The sequence below is a fragment of the Meriones unguiculatus genome, chromosome 2 (assembly GCF_030254825.1).
Source record: "Meriones unguiculatus strain TT.TT164.6M chromosome 2, Bangor_MerUng_6.1, whole genome shotgun sequence".
Classification (NCBI taxonomy): Eukaryota; Metazoa; Chordata; class Mammalia; order Rodentia; family Muridae; genus Meriones; species Meriones unguiculatus.
Window position 1 is genome coordinate 165,353,981 of NC_083350.1, and position 20,328 is coordinate 165,374,308.

The 20,328-nt window shown below is 42.9% G+C and overlaps 2 protein-coding genes across 10 annotated transcripts in view; one reads left to right on the forward strand and one right to left on the reverse strand.

The window, feature by feature from the left end:
• Med12l (mediator complex subunit 12L) overlaps positions 1 to 20,328 on the forward strand; it is a 314,509-nt gene that overhangs the window by 92,560 nt on the left and 201,621 nt on the right. The window lies entirely within an intron of this gene.
• The window catches only part of P2ry14 (purinergic receptor P2Y14), a 44,992-nt gene continuing 34,539 nt past the window's right edge, over positions 9,876 to 20,328 (reverse strand). For all 3 annotated transcript variants that reach the window (XM_021653811.2, XM_021653812.2, XM_021653810.2), the window contains exon 2: positions 9,876 to 11,584. In XM_021653811.2, coding sequence (XP_021509486.1) covers positions 10,550 to 11,560 — 1,011 coding nt within the window. In that variant the 5' untranslated portion in view covers positions 11,561 to 11,584 and the 3' untranslated portion in view covers positions 9,876 to 10,549. The remainder of the gene's footprint in view (positions 11,585 to 20,328) is intronic.

The following is a 20,328-nucleotide window of genomic DNA, read 5'->3' on the forward strand; positions in this document are numbered from 1 at the left end:
TACACAGATACTCCTTTAGTACGGTTTTTGACACCAACACTTCAGAGGTACAATTAAATAATGATTGTTGCAGTTTATATTTCTCGTAAGGAATCTGTTAATTAAAACAACAGTAATAACACTGTAGCTTCAGGTAGACACCTGAAACCCTAGCATTTTGGAGGATGAAGCAGGGTGCTAGCCTCTAATCTGAGGCAGCCTGACCTCCATACTGAATTTAAGACCAGTCCAGGCTATTGAGTGAGACCATTTCAAAACATAAACAGTGTATAGAATCTGGTACCACACAGTTTACTTTTTTGTTGTTGTTCACAGCAGAAAAAAATATTTCTCCACGTTGACTGTTTTGTGTGTATGAATATACACAGGTGTGACAGCGTGTTTGTGGAGATCCTGTGACATCATTAAGGAACTGATTGTCCCTTCCACCATGCAGGATTGTATTCAGATTGTCAGGTGTGGTGGTAAGCACCTTTTTACCCATCAAGCCACCCTGCCAGCTACACTTTGGAGCTGTTGGTGGGGCCTTGTGAGATTTTCCCCATCTGCACTGATGCTGTCATTCTGAGTGCAGCTTCCTTGTCATAGATCGAAGACCCTGTCTCCTAGCAGATGTCCCAGTCCTCTGGTGCTTACAATCTTTCCACTTCCTCTTCTGAGATGTTCTCTGAGCCTTAGCTTAGGGGTTGTGTTGTAGATGTGTAAATTGGGGCAGCACATCCCACCATCTGTAACTCTGCATTTTGACCCATTATAGGTTTTTTTAAAAATTCTTTATTAATTACACTTTATTCACTTCGTATTCCCTCCAAGGTTCCTTCTCTACTCCCGTCCAAATCCCTTCCTTCCTCTACCCTCTGCATGCATGCCCCTCCCCAAGTCCACTAATAGGGGAGGTCTTCTTTTCCTTCCTTCTGATCCTAGTCAATTAGGTCTCATCAGGAGTGGCTGCATTGTCTTCTTCTGTGGTTTGGTAATGCTGCTTCCCCCTTAGGGGGAGGTAATTAAAGAGCAGGCCAATCAGTTCATGTCAGAGGCAGTCCCTGTTCCTATTACAATGGAACCCACTTGGATACTGAACTGCCATGGGCTACATCTGTGCAGGATTGTTAGGTTATCTCCATGCATAGTCCTTAGTTGGAGTATCAGTCTCAGGAAAGACTCCTGTGCTCAGATTTTTTGGTTCTGTTGCTCTCCTTGTGGAGTTCCTGTCCTCTCCAGCTCTTACTACTTCCCACTTCTTTCCTAATATTCCCTGAACTCTGCCCAAAGGTTGACCACAAGTCTCAGCATCTGCATTGATAGCAGGGCAGAGCCTTTCAGAGGTCCTCTGTGTCAGGCTCCTGACTTGTTCCCTCTTTGCTCCTTCTTGTGATGTCCATCCTCTTTGCCTTTCTGGATAGGAATTGAGCATTTTAGCAAGAGTCCTCCCTCTTGATTAGTTTCTTTAGGTGTACAGATTTTAGTAGGTTTAACCTATATTATATGTCTATATGAGTGAGTATATACCATGTGCATCTTTCTGCTTCTGGGATAGCTCACTCAGGATGATCCTTTCCAGAACCCTCCATTTACTTGCAAATTTCATGATTTCCTTGTTTTTTATGGCTGAGTAATATTCCATTGTGTAGCTGTACCACAATTCCTGTATCCATTCTTCCACTGGGGGGCATCTGAGCTGTTTCCAGCTTCTGGCGATTACAAATAAGGCTGCTATAAACATGGTTGAGCAAATGTCCTTATTGTGTACTTGAGCCTCTTTTGGGTATATGCCTAGGAGTGGTATAGCTGGATCTTAAGGAAACACTATTCCTAGTTGTCTGAGGAAGTGCCAGATTGCTTTCCAGAGTGATTGTACAAGTTTACATTCCCACCAGCAGTGGAGAAGGGTTCCCCTTTCTCCACAACCTCTCCAGCATGTGTTGTCATTTGAGTTTTTGATCTTAGCCATTCTGATGGGTGTCAGGTGAAATCTTAGAGTCGTTTTGATTTGCATTTCCCTTATGACTAAGGATGTTGGACATTTCTTTAAGTGTTTCTCTGCCATTTGATATTTCTCTATTGAGAATTCTCTGTTTAGCTCTGTAATCCATTTTTAGTAGGCTTCTTTAATAACGTCTCTCTCTGCTACAAAAAGAAGCTTTCTTGATGAGAGGAGAGGACAACATTTATCTCTAGGTATAAAGATAAGTATTTATAGTGGCGGTTAGGAATTATACTGGTTTATGAAAGTAGCAGTAGTAGCTTATCCTCTAGAGTCTATGAGTTAGCCTTAAATCCTTTAACTAGGAAGCTTAGTTTAAACATCTTTAGGATGTTAATGGCTCAATTTCACCCTTGGGGATATCTTGCCTTGCTGGCCCAGATGTGGTTTGTGGGCATCACGACTGTGTAGGGCTGTTGATTGTTTTCATCCCTTCCCAGCTCGTGTAACATTTTAGGATACTTATGAGAGCCCAGGGAAGTGGCTTACAGGTCAGGTCCAGTTTAGTTCCTCCAACCTGAAGGAGTGTGGTGTCCTCAGCAGTAGAGTCTTATGTTCAAGTTCCAGGAAACATCCAAAGGCAAAAGCAATAACCTATATCATTTGGATTGCTTTGGGCATTTCCTTCCCTCTAACAAACCACTAGAGGGGAGTTTTCTTAGGTAGTCCATGGCTCTTGGGGAAAGTGTTACCACCAAATGCTGTAACTTTATTCAAAGTATATGTGTGTATGTAAATGTACATACATGTTTGTATGTACATAGTATATTTGTATTTTTAATTAGATGTAAAATAGTGTTCTATTATGGCTTTTAGTAAACACTCAGAGTTATGTGTACTTCTCCCTCCTTTTCTGTTTTGTTTACATCTCCATATACCCTCCATAGGATGTGGTTCTCCTCTTCTTCCTCCTGCAGAACTCTGGATATTAAGTTTTTAATGCACAAGTTTCATTTCAACTGGAAAAAGCTCCTTCTGTCTCATTAAGGATAATTTTTTTCAGATTGTATTTTGTTAATGTTCCAGGAAGTCGCTTGTCATCACTAACCTACTATCTCAGAAACCCACAAGGGAAGATATGGGGTAAAGGTATTTTTCCCTTATTTCCATTTTGGCAACATTTTTAAGAAATGATATTTTAATTATTCTCTGTGTGTTTTTATATGTACAAAATGCTAATTTGCTCCACTCTGCTATCCATAGCATCATTTAAAAGTTATTAAAAAATTAATATATTTGACAAATTTGTATGTGAGTCCTGTATCTGCATCACTTCTGCCCTTCTCCTAACTCCTCTTTTGAAGTCCTCCCTCCCTTTTGAAGTCACAACCTTTTATTCTTAAATTATCATTGATATATACACAACTGCCGAGTCTGATATTGCCTGTGTGTACATGTGTCCAGTTCTGAGCACTTGGGACTGGACAATTTACATAGGAGAATGTCCCTGGATTAAACTTATTCTGTCAGTGACCATAGAACCTGTAGCTCTCCATCTAGGGGTGGGTCCTTATGGATTTTCCTTGTCCACACTTGCCCCTTAGCTGGTGTTTTCAGTTATGTTGGTCTTATTTTAAAAACCACATTGTTTAGAGTTCATAGGTTCATTTCTCCTGTCATATCTAGGGGACACAATCTAGCAACAGGCATCCAGGTTCTGTGGCTTCTCTGTTCCTTCTGCCCCTCACTTCCAAGGTGTTTACTGAAGATGTATCAGTTGTGGGTGGGCATGGCACAGACACGTATTCTTTGCATTTTGACAAGCTGTAGATCTGTGTAGTAGTCTCTATCTGGTGCAATGAATGAATGAATGAACTGATAAATAAATAAAATAGCAAATAACTTCTTAAATGGAGGGCTAAGAACTATAGTTATCTATGAGTTTAGGGATAAGTGTTTAGAATGCAGTTAGAAATTACACTAGTTTGGAGAAATGCTAGTTTTTCCCATTAGAGAGTATGCCCTTTACAGCCATTTAGACAGTTGTGGTGCTTTATCTCCAAGAGAGAAGTACCAACATGGCACCATTATGGATACCTCGCTTTTCCAGCCATTGTGGTTTTGGGGCTGTATAGCTAGGAAGGCCTGTGGATTACAACCTTTGATGACATGAGAGACAGTCTTCAGGAAGGAGGCTTGCTAGGTCAGTTACCAGCTGCATCACTCTGAGTCCCGTATCCCAAGTGTTTCTTCAGTTAAATTTCCCTTTTAGAGTTCTCTAAAACAGAGAAAGTCCAAGGGTTAAGGGAAAAATATGAAAGCATATTGGTAACAATCTCATGAAGAATGCATTGTCCATACAGATAACAACCTGTTGTTCAGAGAAACCCTGGGCTGGAGAGACGATTCTAAAGGGGAAATATTTGCATAATTGTGGGATTCAGGACACTGAAAAGCTGCCCTCAGTGGGATTCTAGGAAATGGGGCTTTGCTCATATACACAGATGAAAATCACTAAAGCAATACTGTCCATCTCTGCAAAGGTACAGTGAGCTGCCGTTCCTCATGTCTGGAGCAGTCAGACAGGAAGTAAGCATCTAAACAGTAGTCTGGCTTTAAAAGAAACCTTAGTGTTGATGACTGCCATTATTACATGTCTGCTTGCTGCTTGGATCTTCTGTAGCATGCTTAAAATTTCTCAGTTTTGTTTCACTGCTTTTTTTTTTTTTTTCAATTTGAAAAATATTTTAGGCCAAAACTACCACCTAAAATCCTTTGTCATTTGGAACCTTCTTTTCTCTTTAATTTTCTTCACCAGAAATTTATTTTACAACAACAGCTGTGTGGGAGAACCTGGAGCCATCACGCTTCTCTGTTGGCTTTACCCATCAAGGCCACACGGACTTTTCTGTGTCCTTCACTATTATTGTCTATTTCTCTTTTTTGTTTTTTTCTTTGTTGTTGTTTTGTTTTGTTTTGTTTGTTTTTGAGACAGGGTTTCTCTGTGTGTACTTGACTGTCCTGGAACCCACTCTGTAGACCAGGCTGGCCTCGAACTCAGAGATCTGCTTGCTTCTGTCTCCTGAGGGGTGGGATTAAAGGTGTGCACCACTACCACCTGGCTTATTATTATCTCTTTACTTGGCACATTAGGGCTCGTGGACAAACTTAACCTGTGGGAAGTGTTCAAAACTCTAGTTATACTCTGAAGGAAAAGAAGTTTGGGCTGATTTGATACTTTTAATTTCTGTGACCACTCACTTATAAGCCAAGTTATTACCCTATAAATAATGTAAAAAGATAATCACATATAGATAATACATCTACACATAACCATACAAGAAGGGAGAATAAAAACCCCAAAGATCATATTGTTCAAAATTAGATATGTCAGTTTTGTTTTTAAGGTGTGAGTATACATATGCATGCCAGACAACAGCATCAGGTGTTGTGTTTTGTTTTGTTTTGTGTTTTAAATCAGTTTCCATATTAGTGCTTTTAGGCATGGCTCTCCCAAACCAAGAGCAGAGGCTGGCCTTGAATTTCTTGATTTCTGGTCATCCTGTCCCTTCTGCCTTCCATGTTTTTGGATTATAGTATGTACCAGCATGATGGCTTAGACAAGCTGTTTGTTTGCTTGTCTGTTTTTCTTTTTAAATGGTTCTTTTTCAGGGATGCACTTTTGTGAAACTGTGATCCATGTGCCGTTGGACTCTAACAGCAAATATCTGACCCAAAGAAAGTAGTGACTTTCCATTGATGATCACACAGTTGTAGTAACAGACAGGTGCCCCCACATTTGTTCACCTTAAAGATAACTCACACCATTATCTCTTCTTGATTTTATATTTGATATTGTAATATTATTACAGTATATTTCCTCCTTCTCTTTCCTCCCTCAAAACCCCATATACCAGCAGTTCTCGACCTGTGGGTTGTGTGATCCCTTTGGGGCTCAAACAACCCTTTCACCAGGGGTCACAAGTCAGCTAGCCATCATATCAGGTATTTACATTACTGTTCATGATAGTAGCCTAATTAGAGTTATGAAGTAGTGACGAAAATAATTTTATGTTTGGGGCTACCACAATGTGAGGAATTGTATTAAAGGGTCACAGCATTAGGAAGATTGAGAACCACTGTCATATACCCTTCCCTGATCTCCTTCAAATTCATGGTCTCGTTTTTCACTTACTGTTACTGCATGCTTACACGTATTTGTGTGTTCGTAGATATCCTTAAAGATAAGCTGCACAGTTTCTATGATGTTCCCTGTACGTATGTTTTCAAAGCTGATCTTTCAACACTGACAACCCTCTCAGATGTCACACCTTATGTAACAGGTTTACTAATTGACGTACCCTCGTGTCTAAAGTTGTGGGTGTGGTATTACTTGGGGGGCTAACCTCTAGGCATTCACTGTAAAACCAGGGCTAGATTTGAACCAGTTCCTTTCTGCCTTCCTGTGAGCTTTAATTCATAGTAATTATTGCAATCTGGAGTTTATATTTCTATAGCAGCCCCTTCCAGAAAGTTTACTGAGGGGGAACCTAGGGTTTGCTTTCATTGGGTAAGTTTGAATCCTCCTCCATTCCAGCTTGTGGCTGCTAGATTCAGACTGGCTTTTTATTTGCCTAGTGCTAATTCACCTCTGCTAGCTGTCTGGCCCAGAACATAGAGAGTGGCTTTCTCAGTGAAAAATGTTTCCTTCTTTTGCTAAGAAAACAGGGTGGAGGCTGAGGAGCTGACTTAGCAGGTCAATGCTACGGAGGAGGGTTTTAGGAAACATATTCTTGGCCCAGCTCTCTCAGTGGACCCTATATAATTTTGGTGTACATCACTGTGAGTGTTCTGTGATGTGCTTCTTGATTCCTGCCCCAGACAGTCCTTTCACAAAAACACGTTCAAATATGCTGGCATGGGTACTTGAAACACAGAAATGGAAACTTTATTCAGGTAAAGAAGGCAGGGGGATTTTAGTGATTGTGGACTTTAATTTTTCTAGGCTGTAGTAAAATCTCATAAAATACCCTTTCACTAGATTTCTTCATTTAGGTGTTGCAGGATGGCTACTGACACATCATGTTCTAGCCACAGGTGTGTCTCCATTTAAGTCCAACAATGGCATATTACCCAACTGTTTTAAAAAATGACATCATGATATCTAACCATGCTTGGGGAGAATGTCCTGCTTCAATGGCTGTAAAGGCCTGAATGATCATGGCTGCATCACACTGTTGTGAGACTCTAATCTTGCATATATACCACAGGCAAACCAAGGAGACCAACACCAGAAGGCCTGCTAACACTCCCATGCCCGCCCATTCCTTCAGATGATTCATGGCTGCAGCAATCCATGTTGATAATCCTGTGGCTAGTCCTGCGTCTACTCTGGTAGAATTTACTGTGACAATGGCCACTCTCAGCTGCTCCATCGTAGTATCGAATTCTCCAGTCCAATTACCTAAAATATAGCTCGACAATTGTTTAGACAGATTTGCAGCACAGGAAAAATTCTCATGTTGTATGCTAGTGACACAAAGTCCAGCATACTTTCATTGACAGCCAGGTTGAGCGATTTGCCATAGGGTATCAATTTGCTCCTGCAAGAGGTCAATCCTCTGATTGAACACCATCAAGCTTCCTTTTAGTTGAGCATTAATTCCTTTATGTACAACTAAGGCATGAGCTACATTGGCTAAATGATTATTCAGGGTCTGAGCAGTCTGCCCAGTATGACTCACGGCTAATGCCCTGGTGTAAAAAGCTAAAATGATACGCTCAGGATGCGAGGCTAAGCACTGCACTCAGGGTCAGCCGCTTTCGACCCAGAGAAGAGCATGTCTGATTGCATGCGGGTTGATGCCCCAGGTCCCGCCTCTGAGAAAAAGGTATTGGACGGGTCTGATGCTCTTTGGGTGGATGACACCTAAATGAACATCGGTACAAAGTCCCAATTTATTTCTAATATCAGAGATCAGACCTCTACTCTTGCCTGATGCGTCTAAAACAAAAAGGGGGAACTGTAGAGAGCTGTGGAATGCTATGCCTGAAAGATGGAGCTGGTTTCCGCCTTCCACCTTCCCGATGGTGAGTGCTCTCTGTCACGAACAATTCCACATTTGGCTAAGGCTGAGGATCTGGCTTGCTTCCATGTATGTGGACCTATCTGCATTGCCCACATGGCACGCCTGGGTTGGCTACCCAGAGGCTATTTAAGCTGTGGGCTGGCTTTCCCCAGGGTCCGAGGATTGTTCAAGGTTCCTGAATAAACTGCATTGAAAAAAAAATGACATCATGAGATCTGCAGACAAATGGATGAACTAGGGAAAAAAAATTGTACCAAGTGAGGTATCTTGGACACAGAAAAACAAATACGATGCGTATTCGCTTATGTGGCTACTACCTGATAAGCCAGTGATAAGTCAAGCTACAGTTCATAGATCCACGGAGGCTAGGTATAGAGTAAGGAACCAGAGGCAGAAGATCTCGTTAGGGAAGGAAAATAGAATAGATAGAGATGGATGGAAGAGGGAGCTGGAATGGGAGGATCAAGAAGGAAGTGGGATAGGAGAGGGGGTTGTGGGAAGGAATATGGGGACAGACAACTAAGATTAAAAAGATATTTGGGGGGCTGGTTTGAAAAGAGAAGAAACTTCATAACTTCGTATGTATACATATACGGGGGTGATCTAAATGAAATTCCCAAATAATGGGAGAGACAGATTCCTAACTGGTCATCTCTTGTCACCCATTGAAGCTTCCAGGTTTCCAGTACCAGGACTGAGTTACTCCACACCCCCCCCCCCCACCCCGGAGTTGTTGGCCAGAGGGACTCCACGGGAATCCCAAAACAACCTAGATGGTTGTCAAGACTATAGGTGCTCCCCACAAACTTAGAGCAAGGTCCTGTTGCCGAAGACAACTCCCACACAAATCATTGTACAGGGAGAGATCGGGCTGGGTCCTTACCCTTGTATTTCAGTGTCTTTGCTGCAGGAAGCTCTCAAAAGAGAAACATGGCACACAGCGTGCTGTGAGTAACCAACCAATCACTGATTCCACCTAAGGCCCAGCAATGCAGACACCCACAATTTTACATTTCTTATAAAAAGTTGAGGAAGTGGTTGGCTAGATCTAAGAGCCTTGACTTTTGGCAAGGCAATAGCTCCCTCGTCACCATCTTTCAAAATTTTTTTTTTTTTTGTCTTCCTACCACTGTGGACGTTGTCTTGTCTGCCATGTGAGGTTCTGTGGGCACTCTGTGTTGTAGCTTCGTCTACCAGTAAAATGTTCCCTGTGGCCTCTTGAGCTGCGCTGGTGTTGTCTGTAGAGTGTTTAGATGAACTCTCTGTTTCTAGCTGTTTTCCTTCAACTAATAATAGCTCTGACATGCAATAATCGTTACTCTGTGGTTTCCACTCTCCTTATCTGCCTGATATGTCGCTTCCTAAAAACATCTTGCTCTCCAGTTAGTTTTCTGCATTGGTGTAGGGGTTACAAAGGCATTGCTTTGTCCTACAGAGGAAGGTGACTTTCTAAAGGACAAATTTTTCTTGTATTGTGGGGAAAAAAGAGGCTAGAGGTGGAAGGGATAACCCACGTGGCCCAAGCCTTACTTGGTACCTTTTTCCCCCTCTTACATTTACTTGAGTAGCCTGGTAGGGGGAAACTCGCTCTGGATATGGGAGTTCTGAAGGATAATATACATAGCGCCTTTCCCATCCCCCACGGGGATATTGGAGTTATGAAAGATAATACACATAGCGCCTTTCCCATCCCCCACAGGGATATGGGAGTTATGAAAGAAAATACACATAGCGCCTTTCCCATCTGCCACGGGGATGTGGGAGTTATAAAGGATAATGCACATAGTGCCTTTCCCATCCCCCACGTGCGTTTAGCTAAACCCACACAGCTTAGTCACCAAGATCTGTCAGCTCTCACTGAGTTTTGTTCTTTTTGAGACTTTATTTGACTGGTCATTGGAAGCATGGAGCCCTTGGGAAAATGGGAAATGATTCCAAGCCAAGCACAGAAACCTTTCTGTTTCAGTTTAGGCTACGTCTGGGCTGAGGTTTTAATAGCACTGGGAAGGCCAGAGACGAGAAGAACGTTTCCGCTTTCTGAGTATCCTCCTCAGTGTATGACTGAGCAGGCTTTGCTGACCCGCGTGCAGACGTGAGGAAATCTGGGGGCGTCCCTTTATATGCTCGTTATTAGTACAGAACTTCCTGATGGGTTTGAAGACATTTATTGGTACATACATAGTGCAAAGCATGACATAGATATGAGCATTCCTTAGAAGAATACTTAGAGGAACATCTGAAAGACTGGGTGTCTTCTAAGAAGCCAGTTAATAGCAGAGAAGGAATTTAGTTCTGGTAACTCATAGACCAACACCCATATGCCTTTTCTTCACTCTATTTCTGATATATTTTGATGTGTGGCAGACTTCTGTCTTACATGGAAACTTATGTCTGAATTCTATTGTACTTTTTTTGGATTCATGCTTAATTATTGGATAGTATTGCTAGATAACTTACTTATCATCCTAAGCATGTTTTGTATTCATACATCTCAATCATGTAGCAAGATGGACAATACCTGGAAGGGGATGGGAATTTACAAAGTATCTGTGCTTTCATGAATCGTATTTCCCCTTTTGGTTTGTTCTTCTTCATTCTGTACTTTTACTGAGATGTGTAACTTCTTATTTAAGACTTCCCTAAATGGCTGGCATAAGAAGAAATAGATAACGGGGTCCAGGCATACATTTGCAGCAGAGAGTAGCAGCGTGAATTCTTTCACGTAGAGCAGGGTTTCCTTTGACTGGCAGCTGTAATGGGCTTCTGTCTGACTCTTTGTGTAGGGGATTCTGGCAATGTGGTAAGGTACAAAGCAGACAAAAAATACCAGCACAATGCTGAATATATTGCGGCTAGACTTCCTTTTGACGGAGATGGAATTCTTTCTGGACTTGAGGTGAGACTTGAAGATCTTCCTCGTTATGGCGGTGTAGAAGATGATTAGCAGAAGAAACACAATCCAGAAAATGCTCACGAAGACATAGTTAGATGCTTTGTGCCACTTCCGTCCCAGCTCATTTTTGAGTTTCATACATTGAATTTTCGTAACCTCCTCGACACTCTGGTTTGTCAGAATGATGTTTGGGACAGCAAGGAGCAGCATCAGCATCCACACACACACGCACAGCAGTTTGCTGTAATTCACTGAATGGATGACAGCAGTCAAGAGGGGCTTCACAATTTTATAGTACCTGTCAAAGCTGATGAGCCCAAAGAACACAATGCTCACGTACATGTTAACATAGAAGATCACCGCAGAGACCCGACATACAAACACATTCACCTGCCAGGGACCGAGGCCTGAGTCACCGAGGACCTTGAAAGGGAAGGTCAGGCTCATCAGAAAGTCAGCCACAACGATGTTCTTGAGATAGATGATAAAACTCTTCGAGCTGGGCACATAGAAGAAGACCCATCCTGATATTCCGTTGAGGAGGATACCCATGATGAAGACCCCACAGTACAGCACGGGAATGATCTGCTGCATGATCAGGGTGTTCCGGGCGCAGGGCTGGTTTGGAGGATCTGTGGTCGTTGAGTTGTCCATCTCGTAGCTTCTGGAGGCAAAGATCTGCATAGGGAAGCAGACTACTTAATTAAAGCAGAATTTATGGCCTTTGAGTCATTTGTGACTAATAAAGTGGAAAATTTATAACTAATAAGGTAAAGGAATGTGTATATCTTTATCAAATACATATCATATATATGAATATATCTTTATCAAATTCCTTAGAGCTCAGGGAACCCATAAGAGGAGGCAGAAAATTGTAAGAGCCAGGGGGGATGGAGGACACCCAAGAAAACAAGGCTCTCTAAATCAACAAGATCAACACTCATGGACTCACAGAAACTTAAGCAGCATAGACAGGGCCTGCCCAGGTCTGCACCAGGTCCCCCCCCCCATTCTGTATGTGCAAATGACTACTGAATGTGCAAATGACTCATCTCTGATTCTTGTGCCTTCTTTTAAGTTGTTTTTCTTGTGTTTGTCTTGTCCAAGCCTGTTGTAATAATTTTTTATCTTATTATATTCTATTTTGTTGTATTATCTGTTAGAAGCCCCCCCCCCCCCCTTCATGAGAAACAGAAAAGGAGTGGTTCTGGATGGGGAGGAACTGGGAGGAGTGGAGAAGGGAAAGATGTAATTAGAGTATGTTATGTAAAATATTTTCAACAAAAGGAAAAAAGAAAGAAATAGACGAGAAAAGAAATACTATTTTGACCTTCTAATATCTGACAGCCTCCTCATATCTCTAGAAGATGACTTGATGTCCTGAGGAAAGGAGGCCTATTAGAACTCGGGTCTCTTCACACATAAGGGAAAATGTTGCTATCTTGGTGTTGACTATGTACAGTAATGTGAATTGGGAACACAACGAATGAGAAAGCCTTGCATTGCGACCCAGCACTGCTTCTTTCCTGGCCATTGCTTTGCTGGGCACTTCCCTTTGCTGATTCACCCTTTCTTACTGATTTATCTAAGCCCAGTAAGGGAGGGGGCAGCAGGTATCGTAAGAATCGAGAAAAGCTGAGAGGGTCTCCTTGATGATAACGGACAAACGGAAGTGGAGCCAGCATGGTCTGTGTGCAGCCCTGTCCGTGGATGTACTGATCCTGCAGACGTTGTGGCTGAATCTGTGTAGTGAAAGTACTTCAGGCCTTAGGATGTACAAGCTGCTTCACGTATCACAAGTACTGTATTTAAGAAAGATTCCTCTGTGTGGCTGCACTTCTTACAACTCGGTCTTCAGAGCCCAAGTCTTCGCCACACCTGAGGCGGAGACTCTCTTTGTCTCACAGATTTAGGTAAACAAGAATGAATAAATGCTATACAGTGCTTCAGCCTTCGTCTGCCGTCACTTCCAAGTCTCGGTATAAAATGTACAGCAAAGTGTGGGATTTGTGAGAGCCCAAAGGCAAGTCTGGTTGGGAGGACCTGCAGTTCGCCCTCCTCCCATTTCTTCCGCAGAATGTCAGTGTGAAAGACGGTGAGCCAATGAACGTGGTGTAGGCAGTTCACCGGCTTGTCCCTTGGAGCACCGGAAGAGGGAAGGATTGTGTGCCATCATTTTCTAGTTGAAGGCCGTATGTCTGCAGGGCTCTGTCGTTGATTGGATACATGCCTATCCACAGCAGTGCTTGCTCCAGAAACAGATCCATCTTATAAGACGTTTGCTTAGCTCTGAGCCCATTCCTTGTTTTCTGTGTACTTATCTTTTTTCTTGAGCAAATGCACTATCGTCTGCATTGTGCGTCTAATTCTTTGAAAAAGAGAAATGACTCCTTCATAGCATTTTGCTAAGACGTGAAGGACCTTCCTATTACCTTACTTACTTATTCACTTACTTATTTAAGCTCTTCTTTTCCTGAAGCAGTTCAGCCTAATGAATTCTCATCTTGAAGTGGCCTAAATTTTGTTTAGAATTTTGTGTTATAAGAAAAAAAAATTGAATTAAATCCACTGTATATCATACAGTTTTTATTTGAAAAAAATCTTACAGTTTTACTTTTTCTTTAAAAAGTAAACTATTTAAATTTTTATTTTTAATTCTGTGCACATGTGGGAGTGCGTGCATGGGTGTGCATGCATGCAGATGCTGGTGCTCATGGAGGTTGGAGATGTTAGATTCCCCTGGAGCTGAAGTTATGAGGATTGTGAACGGCCTGTTAGGTTAAAACTGCATGAGTAGTGTTTCTCTTTATTGCTGTGCTGAGCCCAGCCCTAAGAATACACTTTGGCAGTTCAGCTTGTTTAACTGAAATATTTCAGTAAGTGTGTTTGTTATGTTTATTGTACTAACTCCTGGTTATTAATTTGACTGCAAACTCTTGTGTAAAACCGAGCAACCGTGTGAGTGTGTTGGTCATGAAGTGTTTGGGATGTAAGTTTATCTAATGATAAACAGGAATTTATAGGCTTAATGTTCATGTTCTTTACCTTTCAAGCCCTTTCTCCATTACCATTTTGTAGGACGTGTTCCTTCATTCCTGACTTATACCTACTAAATGTGAGACGAACGGTGCGACCATCCCCCTTCCCTGCAAGTCTGCAGCAGTTGTTCCCAGGCATTGCCACATGGGAGCAGAGCTGCCCCCTGTTTTAGCAGTTCCTCCGAGGAGACGGCTGTGTGTGCAGTCCTATAGAAAAGGGGTAGGTTTAGCAAAAGAGTGGGTGAATTTGATTCTACTTGGTCTAGCTTCTCACTTGCTTCTCAAGCCATAACACATACATGTCACGTAGGGATCCTGCTAGAATGAGGATGTAAGTTCCATGGCCCTGGATTGCTATATGATGAGTGCCAGGGATCTCTGAGTAGCACGTTTGTTTGTTTGTTTGTTTATTAATGTATATAAGAAATATTCAACACATTGTGGAGAATATGAAAAATACATATTCTCTACATAAGGCACATTCTGGACAATATTATCATCTAGGTTATCTTAAAACCTAGTCTCTTTCTTAGTTTATTTCTTAGTAACTCCATCATCATCATATATCTTTGTTATTTATTATACTGTAGACACAAAAGCCTGATTGAGAACAAGAGACAGTGCTCATCTTTATTTTTGAGAGCACCCCTGAAAGATTTTGAGTTGCTTTAATGAAGACACCGAGTCTTTATGTAGGAACATGATTTGTGGTAGCATGTAGCAAATGCTGATTGAGAATGTCGTGCTTGATCTTCATCACATAATGACCTTGGGTAGGGCTAACAAAATATGATTTTATTATGTTTATTAAATTTGGAATCAAATATAACACAGGTTAAATGTCCCTTTCCTTTTCTAAAATGTGTGTAGAATCAGAAGGATTTGGGGTTTTGGTATGTGTGTGTTCACATGTGTGTACATGTAAGCCACAGATCAGCTTTGGGTTCCACCATATTCCTCAAGGACAGAAACTTTGTTGTTGTTGTTGAATGGCCACTGAGCCCCAGGGACCTGCCGTTTACCACCCTAGCGCTAGGACCACAGGTGTGCCCTGCTGCTTTCTTACCTGGGCTCTGGGTCTGAACGTGGCTTCTTGTGCCGGCAGTTCGAGCCATTTACTAACTGAACTAACTTTTCTGCCTAGCTGATGAAATTAGTTCACGTTTTATATGTACCATGTCCACATAGCCCAAAGGTGATGGATCGCTTCCAGATCACACCGTAGCAATGTCCTCTTACGGTAAGCCTTTCCCTCCTGTGTCAGTCCCGACCCAGGAACTATCCTGGTATTGCCTCCTGCCTTTTCTTGTCCAGACATGAAAGTGCAGTAATCAAAGGGACCTTTGAAAAATATTTGTCTTTCGCCCGATTCTGTTTTTAAAAGTTTGGTACTGTGAGTATGAGTCTGTGTGAGTGTGCGGTTAGGCTTTTGGAGGTCACAGAAGGGTGTGTGATCTCTTGGAGCTGGAGCTAGAGGCATTTGTGAGCTGCCTGATGTGGATTCTTGGGGCCGAACTTCAGTCCTGCAAAAACAGCAAGTGCTCTTAACTACAGAGCCATGTCTCCAGTGCTTTGAATCTGATTTTAATAGAAAATAGTACAGATGTTTACAGTAGTATAGGTGTGTATGGTTCTGCATTTCCTAAAGAGCAAGTTCTTCCTTCCCTTTGCTTTCTCTTTAAATAAGGTGCTGCTCGCTTTGGGTGTCATTTACTCTATGTGGTTCCCAGGGGATTTTATGTTGTTAGATACTTCATCATATTGCTTTAAAATACACTAGCTAATTATATTATATGTCCCCTGAGCCTGCCCTCAGTTTCCTAGCCTTTCTAGGTATTTTGGAAATCGCACCGAGACCTTTGTCCTGCTCATATTGCCCAACATTGTGAGTCCTACACAGCGGTCTTTGCTTATAAGGTGCAGGCAGTCAGTGGTGTGACACGTGGTTTCAGGGAAGAGACTTGGCTTTGTCACCCTCCCCCGTTTCTCAGAAGTTCTTCTACTTGGGTGCTGCATGCTGCAGTCCTACAGCGGCTGTCTCAGCTGCATGCTTCACGCCTCACGGCCTCCTCTATCTCCTCTAGCTTCACCTACATAGGAAGAACCTATGGCCTCAGGAAAGATGATAACAGGGCAGCCTTCCTGGCATGTGAATTGGGATGGAACTTATTGTGACAGAGAACAGGCATGAAGGCACGAGAGATTATAGGATAGTGGGGACATGGGTTACCTAAACATTTGTGTAAAGCCTTGCCCAGGAGTCACTATTAATCGCCATCTCACAGATTAGGAAGCCAGTATTGGCAGCAGTCGAGTTACCAAGGTGGATAGGGGAGGTTGTGCATGTCCAAACAGTATCTAAACGTAAATCTGTTGAACTCCAAGTTAGTACATTACTTCCGAGACAGAATATAGGGTGTGTGTGTGTGTCTGTGTGTGTCTGTGTATGTACGACCATGTGTGTTCATGTACACTGGGGTCCTTTGCTTTTACCGGAGTCCTTTTAGGAGTCAGCCTTTCTTTTGGGGAAAGGCATGTATATGCATTCGTAAATGTGTTGGCTTTTTATGTTTTCAAGTTCTTCAGTTTCTCTAGTCATCCTCCAGGTACTACTATCTAAAAAGTGTTCATTTAATTTGCCAGTCTCTAAAACAGTCTGTAACAGATGTCCTTTTAACTTTGATTTCGATTCGGCTCCAAACTGACATGCTGACGTCTGAGAGTCTGCTGCAGGAGGAACTCAGGCTGCATGGATCCTGAGCATTCCCCAAGAAGCCCAGCTGGCTGCTGCTTCTCTCTCATCTTTGCCTAATTTTCTGTGTTGGTAGATGTGACTGCCGGAGAGGCCTAACTTGGCTTCTCCCACTCATCCCTCTAGTCAGTGACCCACTTACACAGACACAGCTTGTGATCTGTGTCTGGTCTCATCATGGGCCACTGTGTTAGCTCTCCCTTGAGAAACTCTTATGTGTTCTTAGGCTGAACTGCAGACCCCAAGAACTCTTCCACCAAGCACAGATTTGTACCTGTCTCGACTGACTTCAGGAGGAGAAACTGACCAGTCAGTCAAGCTTTAGCTGTGTGAGAGGCTAGGGATAGGAGCTACGTTAGTGTGAACAACAGACTGATAGTGTCCAAAGCTGGTGTGGTAATTCTAACCACTTCCCCAAACACAGTTAGTGGAATCTGCAGGAACACGAAAGTGTGCCACATCCGGCCCAGCCGAGAACTGTCTGTGTTCACTGTCTTGTGATTTTGCCTGCAGATCATGAAAGATGCTGGTGGAGGGTGTGGTGGCGGTACGGCCACTGTGTCCTCCAAAACATGGCTACTGCTGCCCTCCAAACATGAAGGGCTAGAGCAGGGGTTCTTAACCTGTTGGTCACGACCCCTGTGGGGGTTGCATATCAGATTTCCTGCGTATCAGATATTTACATTATGATTCTTAACAATAGCAGAATAACAGTTATAAGTAGAAATGGAATAATTTTACAATCAGGGATCACCACAACTGAAGAACTATACTAAAGGGTCACAGCATTAGGAAGATTGAGAACCACCGCTCTAGAGGCTGTAACATGGCAACACATTGCTAGCCTCTCCACCACAAGTCATATATGGATAGCCTGGGTGGTGCTCTGGTAGAATTTAAACAGTCACTGTTGGACTAGCCTACTATTTCTTAGCTGTGGACTAAACATTTGGGGGGAATCCAGTCATTGGTGTGTTACATGTTCAGCAGCAGCTCTGGCTTGTGTCCACTAGGTGGCAGCAGTAGTCTATGGTTGTCTCCAGACATGGCAGTAATGACTGTAATGGCTGAGTAATGGTTGAAGGATACGATGTGCCTCCAAAAAAGGAAGATAATTTAGCTTTCTTTTTGGTGCCAAACCTTAGGTGCATGTAGAATAAATCATTATCACTAAAGATGAGCGCACGATTTACTTCTCTGTTGGAATAGTGGACAGACTATTCAACGTAGTGATTGAAAGAAAGCGTACATTGTGAGATGCAGTGAGTTTTAGTTAGAAGTGTGGCCCAAGTTCTTAATACTTTTGCTGTTGTAATAAGTGCCAAGTGCCTCTGTCTATCAGATTTTGCATCTCTTAACAAGCGCACAGTAGCTACCTCATGCTCTGTAAGCGTCAGACACCTGGCACCTGGCCGTGTATGAGTCAGTGGGGACATCATCAGTGAGTGAGTGAGAGAGCTACCAACAAAATAAGCAAAAGCCTTGGGAATTCTTTGTCTCCCAGACTCTTGGTTCCCCTTGTTTCCACATATTTATTTAGGTTGGCATTCTTTTGCACTGAGATACAGGGCTGCAGGAGGCAAGGAAACCTTTTGCACGGTGTCCTGAGCTTAGGTGGGTGGTGGGTGTGTGGCCCAGCATTCCCATCCCCCCATCCTCATCCCCAGCCCCCTTGCAGGGGTGTGTGCTGGGAGGCTTAGCTTCTGAGGGCTCCTTCATACTTGTTACAAGAAAGTAGCACTCAGGACCACGGGTGGAATACAGACCTTCATGCTCTTATTCAGCACCCAGTGCTAGGCTAGTCAGTGATGACACTTGCATGAAGTTATGTAGTCCCTCCTTCAGAGTTTTTAGTTCTGATTATTCTCTCCGGAAGTTCTGGGCTAACATCCTGGGTTCCTGGGTTCCTGTTTTTTTTTTTCCTCCTTCCCACAAGTATTGTTTTGGAATTCAGGGCCCTATTCTCTAGAGCTATGCAAGGAAGTGAATCTCTGGCCTCTCCTGGCCCCAGAGAGATGGTGATTGCACTTAGACCTTGCAGTTGTGATACTCAGGCCATTAGTAGATATCCTTTAATCATATGGGCAGAAAACAGATCTCTCTTTCTGGGAAAGCAATGGCTTTTACTGTGGCTGAATAGCTCCACAGGCTGCGTGTTTGTGCAAGAACAGGGTTAGATAGCCAAAGGGAAAGAGTGTATATGCCCAGGCCTGAGAGTGGGAAAGGAAACGCCGCACAGACATAATTCCCAGACCCTTTTAACCCTGGGGGGTGCTCTCTCCGTGTTCTGAGTACTGACCCCTGTTGGAGGGATCAGTGACTTCTGATTTTAACAGATTGCGTTATGACACCAGCTTGTAAACTGAGACAAGCGTGAAAGAGTGTTTTACTAAATATATCAGGCGATTAGCGAACAACCGCACTCCTCTCAAAGCTGGGAGCATTGAAGTGTGAAGGGAGCATCTTCATGCAGCTTACAGGCGGTGCTCAGCTCGTACTTGAATTATCCAAGACTGACTTTTTTCCTGACCCATAGACTGGCATCTCTTGTTGAACTAGCTATCTTTTCCCAGAACTTCACTTGGCATTGCGATTACATCATCTGCCTTTCCAGTGGATTTTAGTAGGATCATTTAAGTGTCTTACGAGACAACAGTCTTCATCCTGCTGCGCCCCATGGCAGCTATCAGATCTTGTTTGGCTGTTGCACGATAAAATGTACGTGTGTGAAAATACTGATAAAAAGCCCTCTTTTCTGTTGGTAGCTATAGCAACCAACAGAATACCAAACATGTATTCTGTGTTTATGATTTCCTTGGCCTTTTTTTTTTTTTTTTTTTTTGGCCTGTGAATATGTATTTTTGTAAAGGTGTGTGTGTGTGTGTGTGTGTATTTGTAGTAAGGGTTGTCTACACTTCCTTCAATTTTTTCTCTTAATGTTGATGCTTTTCTTTTGTATTTTCAGTATTCTGGTTGCCTAGGTGCTACTTTCCCTCATAGATAGAAATCTCTTCAAACTCCATAACTCAGAGTGGAAACCCCATAGATCCAAAAATCGTGTGTGTGAGTAAGCTCTGCCACACGTGTCGCAGTGTGCCCGAGGAGCTCAGAGGACAACTTGCTGAAGCTGTCCTGTTGTTTGCCTCCTGGAGATAGAACTCCGCTCTCAGGCTCGGCATGGGTGTTTTACTTGCACATGTCTGTACAGCAAGTGTGTGACTGAGCCTGTGGAAGCCAGAAGAGGCTGTCAGGTTACGTGGAACTGGAGTTCTAGATGGTTGTGAAACTGCCTTGTGGGTGCTGGGAATGGAACCTAGGTTCTCTCCGGAAGAGCAGCCAGTATTCCTAACCAATGAGCCATCTCTCTCGCCTCAAATACAGAATTTTTATAATCATAGAGAGTTTCACAGATGCCGACCAGCAGGCCTTCGTGCCTAGTTTAACCGTTTAGCCTAAGGTATTAGAGAGAAAAAAGATAACTGTAGTGTGAGTCTGCACTCACTGTGCAGCCAAGGGAGCCTTTCCCCCAGGGGCAGTGCTGAGAGCTGCATCTTTTCTGTCCTTACTGCTAAGAGTCATTTTAAGCCTCATGTGTACCATGAACACATGAACGTCAGTCAGTTACCGTGGAG